Raw genomic sequence first — 13,267 nt, 5'->3', positions numbered from 1 at the left:
TTATTGGATGTGTTTGGGGTTTGGTGGGCGTGATAGGGGCGTTAGTTGCTCTCCAATCACTTTTAACTATCAAAACAGGCACTAGCCCTTTCATTTCCAATCAAATGAGCCCTTTTGAAGTTTGTACGACAACGCTTTCAATAAAAGCCTTATATGCCCCCAGGACATAACTTACAACCCTTGCCCTGAGGGCTGGGGGGGGGGGTCATCCTCAAAGACCTAATTTCCAGAACTTTCTACTACGTTGCAGAAAATTGCTATCTCAAAATTTTGATTGAATGTGTTTGGGGAAATGGTGGGCGTGGGAGAGGAGGGGAGTAGTTGCCCTCCAATCACTTTCGACTATTAAAAAGGGCACTAGCCTTTTCAATTTCCAATCGAATGAGCCCTTTTTTAAGTTTTTACGACAACACCTTAAAACCATTGACCTGAGGGATGTGAGGGGGTTGTCATCCTCAAAAACATATTTTCCGGACCTTTTAACTACGTTGAACAAAATGGCTATCTAAAAATTTTTATTGGAAGTGTTTGGGGAAAAGATGGGCGTGAGAGGGGGGTTAGTTGCCCTCAAATGGCTTTCGAGTATTGACAAGGGCACTAGCTATTTCAATTTCCAATCAAATGAGCCCTTTTTGAAGTTTCTACGACAACGCTTTCTATAAAAACCTTATATGCACCCAGGGCATAACTTAAAACCTTTGCCCTGAAGGCTGTGGGGGGGGGACTACGTTGAACAAAATGGCTATCTCAAAATTTTGATTGTATGTGTTTGGGGAAAAGGTGGGCGTGAGAGGGGGGTTATTTGCCCTCCAATCACTTTCGACTATTAAAATGGTACTAGCCCTTTGAATTCCAATCGAATGAGCCCTTTTTGAAGTTTCTACGACAAAGCTTTCTATAAAAACCTTATATGCCCCAGGGCATAACTTACAACCCTTGCCCTGAGGGATGTGGTGGAGTGTTCTCCTCAAAAACATAAATACTATTTGAAAATCAACTACACTGAACAAAATGGCTATCTAAAAATTTTGATTGGATGTGATTGGGGAAATAGTGGGCGTGGAAGGGGTGTTAGTTGTCTTCCAAACACTTTCGACTATTAAGAAGGGCACAAGCAACTCCAATTTCCAATCGAATGAGTCCTTTTCGAAGTTTCTACGACAACTCCTTCGATACGAAGTGCCGTGGTCTAATACCAAGAAACCAAAAAACAAACAAAAAATAAATAATACATTGTGCCAACATCGTTCTTTACTTAGGCAGCGCTATTCCGCTGCCTATGATTTTTAAAGGTTTATCGAGGCATTTTCCCCATCGTTTTTCTTAAAGCTCTACCTCCTGTATACTCCAAGCCTGACTGAGAAACCTGTTCAAACTACTGTACAAACTGTACAAACTACTGCCGACCTTTTCACACAAGAACATTAAGATATTCGAGTACTTTATAGACGATAATATACCGCATTTAATCAAAATATTGAATACTTTACTGATCAACTTTATTTTTGGTTTTATTTATACATAGTTTTTAACTTGCGTAGGACTGATACATTATTGTATTTTTGCGTTTTAGATATTCTAAACACAAAAATAATGTTTTCGAAACTCTAAAACACTGAATATTTATAGAGGAAGATACTCAACAATAATGTAAGATATTCCGTATTATTGCTAATTAATATTTAAAAATTATTTTCCCTTTTATTTGTGCATAGCTTGTGTAGAAGTAACAGACTATTCTAATTTTTATGTTTCAGATTTTTTGTTTTTGCTGTTAATCCTAATATAATTAATTTTTTAAAGTTAATTTTTAATTTTTAATTAGTTAATTTTTAAGTTAACTAATTAATTTTCAATAAATTAACGAGGGGTGGCATACCTTGAGTTTCCATTCGGCAACGACTTTATCGAAATTCTTGCCACGTTTCTCCATTTGAGAAACCAAGCAGTTGGCTCGATCGACTTCAACGTGTAGGTCTTCCAGCTCATGGCTTAGATGTTGCTTCACCTTTTCAAGAGCTACTACCTTACCACTGAGGCTTTCAATTGTTTCTTCAGCTTCATGTAGGCGCGCCTGAAGTTTTCTCCTGGGAATATAGAAATACGTAAAACTAAGCCTCAGGATTTGAAACTCACAACCCCATACTAGTCATGATGATGAGTGGCTTAGAATTGAGCTGGACCGTAGTTTTAGTTTCCCTCCCCCCTGAGAATAACGCAGATGCACAAGTTCCTTGGGATCTATCGGTATCTTTTTTACTGCATAAAAAGGTTGTAACTTCAGTCAAAATAGTTTGGCCTTCCGGGAAAACTTCTCAAAAGAGACAATTGTAGCTTCTCAAAGGAACTAGCCTTCTGGGGAACATTTCAGCAGAGGAAGGTGGGGGGGGGGCATGTAAGCATGGTAATTTTCCCCAGATGAAGCTTTTTTGATTTAATTTAAGCAATACGAAATATCGTTTTAAGGCAGTACGAGTTATATCACGATCAGTTTGTTTAAAGGCATCAATCATGGCAAGAGTTGTACAAGATATTTTGGCGAAAGAAGGATAAAGCATACACCTATAAAATACTCATATAGTTAGAGTAATGTTTGAATAAATAGAATTAAATGTATACGGTTCCCATATAATGCAACCACTAGAAATTCTTACGCAGTTTTGGTTTAAAAATAATTCCTGATATATAGACACAGACACAGTTCACGTATTTTTCTTTTATTCCCAAACCCATAATTCAAGCCCAAGATTCTACTATAAATTATTTATAGGAGGAGGTGGGGGGCTATTTAAGGGTAAGAGTTAAATACCTTGAACAAGCTTCAAGATATTTAGCTCAAGCTTCAAGCTAAATTTTTCTTGGAGATATTATGCAAACATTACAAAATTTTAGTAGAGCACCCAACAAGACTTAACACTATACTGGATATTACCACTATAGATTCTAATTGTTTCTCACGGAATGTACTGTAATCTTACTAGTATGATTAGAAACAAACAATCGTTTAAGACAGAAATCGTTTAAGACATAATTCAGGAAACTAAGAAGAAAACACCTATTTTAATATCAATCGATTCTGAATTCAAAAGGATAGTTTTTACAAGACTCTTGGGAATTAGTTAGTACTTGCACGCTTTTTTTCTTTTACTGTCATTGATTTATTTATTCTTTCCAAATTTTCTATAAAAGAAAAATACATTGTGCTCACATCGGTCTTTACTTAGGCAGCACAATTGCATTGCCTATGATGAATGTGGTTCGCTTCCTACCTCGTCCCCAAATAAGAAAACTTAAATTCCAACATAATTATGAATTCCCTCACTTAAATACAACAAGATTGTACAGTCTAGAACACAGAGCCGAAACACATTGAGTTTGTAAAAAATATGAAAAACAATAATGACTCACTTGGCGTCTTCTAGTTCTTCTGCACGTGCAACACCCTCAGACTCGTACTTGCCACGCCACATTTGAAGCTCAGCATTAGTCTTACTTAGTTGGCGCTGGAGATCAGCCTTGGCTTCAGCTTCTTCTTCTTGAGCTTCACGAAGTCCATCAAGGTCGTGTTCAAGGTTTCGGAATTTACCCAACAGGGTAGCGCGTTCCTGAGGAAAAAAAGAGCTTGAAGGAATGTGGTACATGAAGAAAAGTGTGTTGAAAATAATATAAGAGCATTGTAAAGAAAAACATTGGAAACACGAAATAGTACAAAAAGATATAAAAATAAAGAAATATATAAGAAGTACATGATAAAGCGAAAGAGACTCCCGATCTGACTTTCAGCATTTAAACTTTACGTACAAGAATATATTCGAGGATCAGTATTGAATTTTGAGGTGTTATCTTTGCTTTCAGTTTGAAATAAGAAATACGTGGAATCTGTAGTTTCTTGAAAACCTGAAAATTTTGAATTTATATTTTGTAAAGATTTTCAAATTGTTTTATAACAATTACTTTTATATTTTACAATTTCTAAATTCTTTTATATTTTCATAAAATTGCGTCTTAAAACTTTTTTCTTTTGTTCTGACTGCTGTTTTTATTTTTTAAAGTAAAATTAAATTTTAAGGAAAAATATAAACGGCAAAATTTTACAAATGACACTTGTTGAAATTTCTTTAGGTTAGAAATAACAAAAGGATTAAGAGCAATAACCTAGAATATATAAACATTTGTCTTCCATATCTTTCAAAACGAAAACTAAAAAATTAATAAATAAAAAAAAAAGAATATATGAGACAATAGAAATGAAAAAAGAATTGAGAAAAATAAAAAAATCACGTACTCGGGCTTCCTCATCAGCCATGCGTTTAGTGTCCTCAAGTTGTGTAGTAAGGGATATCTTGAGCTTGGAAAGCTGTGAGATTTGAGACTCAGCATCTTCAAGCTGCCTGAGAAGGTCGGAGTTCTCGATTTGAAGCTTTTTCTTGGCTGCATCAAAGTCATTCAAGCTTCTGTTCGCTTCATCGAATTTGGACTGCACTTCATTGTTGTGTTGCATTAACTGTTTATTCAATTTCTCTAATCCGGCCTTTAATAAATAAACAGTTTAAATTTATAAACAAATGCATGCAATAGATGAATTACTAACTGTCCACTACTGTAACTTCTTAAGACTTATGGTTATCGACCAGAAATCCAGTTAGATGGAAGGGCTTTAGATCGGGCTAATAAAACATATATCGCAAAGAAAGAGAGGAACAAATGTTCAGATACAAAAGACGTAAGCTAAGGGTTTGAAGGGCTCCTGGGGAAGGCACCCTGGCTCAAATATCACTTCAACATACTTATCAATTGCACAGCTGATCTCTCGACCTTAGATAGTCAAAAGAGTTTCGCGAGCTTGCGGTCTAGCCTCGTCTACGCTTGACGTCCACGCTAGGTTTGCCGACACTAGCTCATGATTAAAAATAACTTTTTAAAGTTACACCTTTTTTTAAAGACCTTCCAAGCACACGGCTGTGGTGCTGTCCAGACGTTACACCTCACCAGCTTGGCTTGAATCTTGAACCTAACTCAGGCTTGGTAATGGCTTAGGCCCTCGTCAGCAAGACAGCAAAACAAACAATTTAGACTTATTTCCCATATTTTTTTTCAAATAGCAGAAATACAGTTTTAATTTCAAATTTCAATTTTTTTTTTCTTGAATATTTAAGTCAACTTATATTGTTGTCAAAATGCGTAGGGAGCAGAGACTTCAGTCCTCCAGGCCCATCAATGTCAGGGACATCATTGACAAGCAAGCTAAAAACAGATATTTTCAGCATACTCCTTCGACCAACGCAACAAGGCTCCACATTTACAACTTCAATGAGAACCCCTAATCGTTAATAGTTTTGAATTCACTCTCTCATACGTTGGAATTTGGCATCATTATTTTTTTGGCTAGAGATCAAATAAGCTTAAAAAAAAAAAAAAAAAAAAAAAAAAAAAAAAAAAAGTCTGGCATGCACAAGATACATGTTAACCATCCAAATTTAAGATTTTGATGGGAAATACTATTTTGTAACTGGACCAAAATTCATTCTGAAACAAAGAATGTCACTCGTATATTAGTTTGTTCATACAGCTTTTATTACTACTAGCAAAATTACCAAAGTCAATGAAGATGAGTTACCATTATTAAGGTCAAGTCGCTAATTCATTGCTCTTTTATAATGACATTCTGAAACATCTCCACTCCTAAATCGTTGCATTGCAAAGATGTGGATGAGAGAGAGGGGGGAGAGAAATAGCAAGGAGAGAATGAGAGGGAAAGGGATAGAGAGAAAGAGAGAAGGGAGTGGAGAGAGGGAAAGATGGGGAATAGACGGTTCCTAACTGGTAAATAATTAATTATTAAATAGCTTATTTATAAGAACCCTTCATTTTCTGTCACTTTATCTTGGCTAATTTTACCCCAAAAGTACATAAGACATCTAAATAATGGAAGCCGACTCAACAAGTTCTCACCCTAGAAAAATGAAAGAGGATAATAAGTCTTATGCCTCAACAAATATTTTATTCAAGGCATAGAAAATTCAATAAAGCAATTTTTACTGCGAATTAAGATCCAAAATTGTATTTCTGTTAGGAGATTTACAGAAAGATGTAAATGTTGATATTAGCTGATATTATAAGAAATTCCAGAACAAGATAAATTTTTCAGGAATAATATAAAAAAAAAGTTTTCTATTTCAAACTTGGAAGATTTTACAGTGAACCTTTAAAAAAAAAACTACCTGAGTAAATTGTTTAGTGGTTCTATTTATCTCTCTCTTTTTCGAACAGCTTTACAAATTTTTGTCCAGCAGTACTTTATATTTTATCCTAAAGGTCTTTGATTCAAAGCACAGGAGAAGTCACCATGAAGTGGCGGAGTTGTCGTCATATGGACCAGTCGGCATAAAAAAAACCTAAGTTTTAGTAAGTAATTTATTCTGTTCAATATTTTACGCTTTTTTAAATTTATATTCATAACATTTTCAATATTTCCAAAACGATATTGGGATAGTTACAGGATTTACAGGATTTAGTGTTGAATTGAACTAAGTCCAAGAATATTTTTGGGGTATGAACTCCTATGCTACATTTGAATTCCGTATTGTTGTCTTCAATTTCTTAATACATGTTAACAAATCTTTCAATCTACTTTTAGTACAATTTTGAATCTGTGGGTTGTGCACTCTATTTTCTAGCAATGCTTTTAGAATGATAAACTATTCTAGCAATATTCTAGGAATAAACTAATAACATTCCACGATATAAAGCTGAAAGTTCTCGATATACCTTTTCTGCAGTGACATGATCAGTTGCTGCTTTCATTTCATCAACTTGGACCTTCATTTGGCCGCGATCTTTTTCAGCCCTTATAAAAATTAGTAAGAAATTAGATTGTTAGCTAATAGTGCTTACATCCAGAAAGAAAAAAGTGACTCACACAGATGCAATAAATAACTGTATTGGCTTTGCCACTTTGTGCTTACCGTTACTATTTTAGGCTAAATATTTTGTGTAAAAATAAGGAAGTTCCGCACAACAGATGAATACCATCGCATAGTAGGTAGGTTAAACAATCCCTTTCTGGACAAAACTTTTTCATTAATTTACACATAAGTCATTGAGGTCGGTCAACGGTTTTCAAGAGTTGATTTTTGAAATAATTCCTAGAAGTTTCATTTACGTGGCTAGACTGATTTCTACGAAACACAAAAGAAAGAAAGGGATTGTCTACTCTACTTGGTCCATCTGAAAAGGAGGTGGTATAGAGCTCTATAAACAATCCACCACTCGATAAGGGCCATGATTCAGTATGTCGAATTTAGCAGATCCACACGTTTTACTACCTGACTAGATTTCCTTTTATAGCCTATCAACCCCCTGACTGATAGGCGGTCAGGGCTAAATAAAAACGGAGGTACATTTTTAATTTTAGGGTTTAGCATAAACGTCACTCTTCCTTAACAGGACAGTATAGTAACAATCAGTTAAAATGAGAGTTAGCAGAAAGTTAAAGTGAAGGAAGTAGGTGTTAACAATTAAAGTAAACGTTAGAAATTAGTCCTTTCTTGATTTGTCAAATTACGAGTGATTCAACATAGAATAGATTTAAGGATAAGTCCATGCTATTTTCACCTTTTCAACTGACTGATGGTCCATGGCCCGGCGTATCTCATTAACCTCATTTGCCATATGTGAACGATCTTTCTCCGACCTATGATGCGAGATTATGGTATATACAGATAAACATTATTTTCTTATTTTCAAGAGGAAGTGAAAGAGATACAAATTCTAACACGCTAAAGATTCAACCCAAAGTAGAAGACATGTTCAAAGATTAAGAACACACAGAGTACAATAGTGGGTACTCTACCCACTAGTATAGGGTTATAGTGGGCAGTGATTTAAAAATAAACACTTCGATCCAAAAAATATGCTATTCATTTGGGACAAACTTCGGCTTTGCATATGTTTGTCGTGTCGAGGACGGGGGTGTAGCTGCCACCCTACTCAACCCTTGAAAAAGATTTCAATTTTGACATAGTTCTTGCAAATACTATGTTAAGATTTTGAGAAACTACAGATGAAATGAGTCTTCTAAGATCGGTCACCTTTTTAATTATTATTTAATTATTAAACTAAATTTATTTAAGAGTTTTACCTAATTTAATTCAAATTTATTATCTAAAGACCAAAATATATTTTAGGAACAAAGAGAAGGGTGATACTAAATGTTTGTTTGCAAATAAGCAATAAGGAAAAAATACTGTATTACTGAGTTTAAGTCCTGTCACCATCAACGCATCGTAATTGCCAAAAAGTGTTCGCTAAGCTGTTCTCAGTGAAAGAATCAGCAGGATAGCGTGGATCAACAAGGTCAAAGTATGATTGAACATACATGCCTGTTGATTGAACAACACAGAAAACTGTTTTTGGCAATTACTTCAAACACGTGAGAATGTCGATCCGTCCTAGCAGAGTAGTTAGTGCTCTAGACTTGAAATCCTGAGGTCAGGGGTTCGACTTCTGGTGTTGCTGGTTATTTGGTTTGGAATGGGGGTTAATGGTGTGACTCTGTAAGCTCGGTCAAAGTCGACCGAGCTTTACATGGGTACCTGGAGAAATCTAGGAGAAAAACACGCGAAACCTCAGATAATTTGCCCCTAACCACGCATAGCATTCCCGGTCAAAGGCATCGAATCAAGAGATCGGTACCTGCGCAACGCAGACCATTGATCAGGATGCAAAAAAGCTTTTAAGTAAAGTAAGTGTGAACATTTCAGATACAATTTTTAGCCATAACAGCAACAATATTTATTATTAGCGTTAAGTTGTCATTTTCATTATCGTATAAATTAGTACCTTCATTAGCATTAAATATTTTAGAATATTGAATACAAAATCAAATGCTTCCATCAGAAAAAAAAAGGAAAGAGCTATGGCAAAAATGTAGGAAGTACTATATATACTTTACACTAAAACAATAATAAAATAGTAAATAAACAATATTAAAACAATAGCATTACGAAAACAATTATAGTGAACATTGGAACGATATTATTAAATAGAGGGCTGAGATTGATCTAAATTTGCTATCCTATACATTTCGATATTCGTCACTGTCTAAGATAAAAACAAAACGATCACGTCCACTATTTGAATTAAATATAATAATGCACAAATTTACTGCTCAAATTGCAAAGTTTTAAGAGGATACGTTTGTAGAGAAAAAAAGATCTGATCTCTTGCTGTTTATAAATTTCTCTCTCTCTCTCTCTCTCTCTCTCTCTCTCTCTCTCTTTCTCCCTCTCTCTCTATATATCTATCTCTCCCACTCTCCCTCTAAGTATTTTCCTACATTCTCTTTCCAGGTTTTTCCTTTTTTTTTTCTCACTCTCAATATACATTCCTTCCAATGGAAAAATAGCCCATAGTTCAAAACACTCGTTTGCGGTAAATCACAAAGTGTCATGCGATATTTTTGTCCAGCAGAGATTCATATTCTATAGTTTTAAGATTGAAGGATGTGGTCCTATTTGCCTGATCTAGCCTGTATCCTTCAATTGACAGTTTCAGTTTCTTAACAAAATTTGTCTTGTCCGAACAATTTTATGCTAACACCACTCAAAAAATTCAAAACACACATTCTTCCAAACTCCTAATTTTTTTTTTTTTTTTTTTTTTTTTTTTTTTTTTTTTTACACACTGTCATTTGAGTTATCAAAAAGATACTCTTTGATATAAATATTGACTCATACTAAGCTTTAATCCAATAGGGTTAAATCCTACTTTATAAAAAAGTGTTATATTAATCCTAACCAGAGTTACAGTTGACTAGATAAAGGAAACTACAAAAATTTTATTTCCTTATACAAACGGTGTGTTTTAGACTAATGTGAAGCCCCGTAAGCTAAAAGGCTTACTGTGTTTTAAGTGTTAACGTCAATTAGTCTTTAGGTCCAATGTACAGTCTCGTGCTAAAAGACTTACTGAGTTTTTTTTAGTGTTGGTGTCACTTAGTGTTTTAGTCTTATTTACAGCCTCGTAAGCTAAAAGACTGTGTTTTAGTGTTAGTGTCACTTAGTGTTTTAGAATAATATGCAGCCTCACAAGTTAAGACTTTAGATCGTTAATTTGAAATATATTCTTACTAAAATGACTTAAGTAGAAGTAGTTGTAGAATTAACGTAAATTTGACATTGCTCCCACCTCTGTCTTAATTAAAGAATTTGGTACATATTGAGGCATAAATATACGAATCGATTATGCTTACTTGGCTTTAAGTTTGTTAAGCTGGTCAATCTGTTCGCCCATTTCAGAAACAGCCTCATTGTGCTTCTTCCTAAGGTTGGCAAGGGCACTCTCGTGCTGAATATTAGACTCTTCAAGGTCACGTCGTAGTTTAGAAAGTTCTGACTCTCGCTTTTTGTTGAGCTCAATTTGGGCAGCAGTAGCACCACCAGCTTCATCGAGTCGCTCACTGAGCTCCTCAAGTTCCCGAGAAAGGTCTGCTCGTTGCTTCTCAGCTTTAGCGCGAGCCTGAAAGAAATGAAAATTTAACAAGAGCTCCCTCAACTTTATTTTGATAAAGGTTACGTATACAAATTAAACTTGTTTTTTAAAGCCTTGATTTTAAAAATTGATTGAAATCAATAATTAAAATCAGCAGAGGCAGGAAAACATATCCAGAAGATTAAAGTCGGATACGATAGGCAAGAATAACTCTGATAAGCAAGAACAACTGTTAAAACAAGTAATAGTTCTAATTGGAAGTAATGAGAATTTTAATAATTGAGGCACTAGAGACCCATGTAACAAAAATGTCTTGTCTTTTTATCATTATTATGATAATCTGTCGTAGTTAATCAAATAAGGTGTTTTCTTTAAAAAATAAACTTAAAAGTATATGATTTATATTCGACCTAAAAGTGTCACTTCAGATCTTAGTAAAAGAAAACAACTCAGTTTTATTAATGTTATCACATTTTTTTGCCATTAATCAAACAAGATAGTTTTTTATAATAAGTAATTTAGTATAAGGCAAAAAATCCTTTGCCTTCTTTGGTACTGCCCCCTAAGCCCCTTTATTTCAAGAAATTCGCCAGATTTGTGGTTTTGATGGAGCCATCCCCTTATTATTGATTTTGTTACCGTTAACTAATTTACTCTTTAATATTTATATTATTTATTTTACATCGTTTCTATTAATCATAAAGCATGTTTAAAAAGAAATTAGCTTGACTGGGTAATTATTTAGATATAAAAGCCTAAAGGCAAGAAAAAACAAAGTTAGAAAAAAAGAGGCCTAATAGAAAACTTGTAAAAAGGAATGCTGGAGCTGGACGGTAATAAATCTTTAGAATGATAACTCACATTCAGTTTCTCCCAAAAGTAATTGAATATATAGATATTCGTTTGTTTCTAATGTTTTTATTGTTTTTAGTTTAAGATTTTATTTTTAAATCTTAATTTTAAACTTCATAGATTTTTCTAGATTTTATCTTTACTCTTTTAATCTTTTAATTAGTTTATTTTACATTTAGCACTGAAGACACTTAGTTGTACAGGCGAAACATCCGTCACTTAGTTAGTCTTTTGTTTTCGTTCTACTGGCCAAAAACCAGGTGATTCGTTCTTCCTTTTGAGATTTTTCTCACTTTTCTGAGTATTTTGATATACCCTTGGATATGAGAGGGGCAAGAGGTTGTTCCATATGGAAGAACCTCTTGCCCCTTTGATATACCCTTGGATATGAGAGGGGCAAGAGCTTCTTCCATATGTAAGAGCCTCTTCCCCCTTTGATATACCCTTAGATATGAGAGGGGCAAGAGGTTCTTCCATATGCCTCAAAAAAAAAGAACGAAGTTACACATATACTACGAGACACGAGGTATACACCAGTGATACAGTGTCGCACTCAAAACATGAACACACAAAAATAAAAAACAAATAAATAGATTCTGGTTAATTTTTCACTCTTTAGTTCTGTCTTAAATTCTCTTACTTTTTCAGTTCATTTTTAATTGAAAAAAAAGGAGTACCTGTCTTTCTGCCTCTAACTCTTCTTCAAGCTCCTCAATACGAGCCTGTAGCTCCTTAATTTGCTTTTGTAGCTTAGCCACTAAGCTTTGCTCATCTTCAAGCTTAGCTCCCAAGGATGCAATCTCCTTATCTTTACGTTGAATCGTCTGCTCCAGTTCCTTTTTGTTCCTCTCAAGATCAGAAACCGCTTCCTGAGTTAGCTTCAAATCACCTTCAGTTTTACGCTTGCTCTTTTCAATATCAGCACGGAGTTTCTTCTCACGCTCAAGGCTGTCTTCAAGTTCATCAAGAGTCTGCTCCAGCTTGGACTTGACCTTATTCAAATGATTAACCTTGTCTTCTGCTCCTTGAAGGTCTTCAGAGGTCTTTTGTTGAATTTCTTGCATGTGTTTCTTTTCTTTGTTGATCTTGTTGATGAGTTCATCTTGATGGGCGATTTCATCGTTCAAGTTGCGGATCTGGTGGTCCTTGGTGGCCTTGTCTTGCTCCGACTGGAAAAGTGAAGACCATTTAGTGTTAATCCAACAATGTCGAGTAATAAGAAATTTCTGAATATAACAATAAATAAAATTGAAGCTATTTGATCAGTTAATAAGAATTAGTTATTGAGATCTGCTTGAAAAAAACAATAAGGTTTAGAATAAAATCCCAAGAAACTAAAAAATGATAACAAACCTAATGTACTTTAGGAGGGTAACGTTTAATACATACTTTTCAGCGATTCCAATCCTTGGACTGATATACCAACATCTTGGGAAAAATCCTAACAAGTGGCAACTCTGATTCAAAAGATGTTAATTTATCAAACTTTGCTTTAGCTGTAATAATTTAGTCGTTAATAAGACATGAGTCATTAGTCCTTTATATTGGGCATTCGGTGTTGGGCCTCCTGTATTTTAGTTGGGTATCTCTACCACTAATCTATGATGACACATTCTTTCAGACATTACATCATAGCCAAGGTCAAAGCTCCAAAAAAATCGTATATGAATTTAATAAATTTGTATAGATTTGCCTTTGTAAAGTTCCGTGTCCCACATTCCTCCCAAGTTATTATGAGAGAATAATATTTAATTAAAAAGAAGTTCTTATGAGGAGCTTGTCGGGGGGAAATTTAAGCTCAGCTATGGTGAGATGTCTAAAAAGACATACCATCATAGTTTAGTCACAACAACTACAACAGTCAAAGTGTGACCTTAGTTTAGTCACAACAATTGCCTGTTTTTTTGTGTTAAATTAGTTTCAA

General features: G+C 34.6%; 1 protein-coding gene across 9 annotated transcripts in view; it reads right to left on the bottom strand.

The window, feature by feature from the left end:
* Positions 1-13,267, bottom strand: part of LOC148954385 (myosin heavy chain, muscle-like) — a 120,041-nt gene that overhangs the window by 23,754 nt on the left and 83,020 nt on the right. For 6 of the 9 annotated variants that reach the window (XM_089086364.1, XM_089086367.1, XM_089086363.1 and 3 more), the window contains exons 22-27: positions 12,021-12,512; positions 10,253-10,518; positions 6,769-6,847; positions 4,286-4,531; positions 3,409-3,605; positions 1,880-2,087 (exon numbers count right to left, since the gene is read on the bottom strand). In XM_089086364.1, the coding sequence (XP_088942490.1) occupies positions 1,880-2,087; positions 3,409-3,605; positions 4,286-4,531; positions 6,769-6,847; positions 10,253-10,518; positions 12,021-12,512 (1,488 nt within the window). Of the gene's footprint in view, positions 1-1,879; positions 2,088-3,408; positions 3,606-4,285; positions 4,532-6,768; positions 6,848-7,614; positions 7,694-10,252; positions 10,519-12,020; positions 12,513-13,267 lie in introns of all 9 variants that reach the window. The other 3 variants (XM_089086365.1, XM_089086369.1, XM_089086372.1) reach the window with 1 other exon arrangement.

Source organism: Artemia sp. Qi Xiang Cuo, chromosome 3, assembly GCF_049724085.1.
Source record: "Artemia sp. Qi Xiang Cuo chromosome 3, ASM4972408v1, whole genome shotgun sequence".
Classification (NCBI taxonomy): Eukaryota; Metazoa; Arthropoda; class Branchiopoda; order Anostraca; family Artemiidae; genus Artemia; species Artemia sp. Qi Xiang Cuo.
The sequence above is the reverse complement of the archived record's forward strand: the minus strand, read 5'-3'. Positions and strand labels throughout refer to the sequence as shown.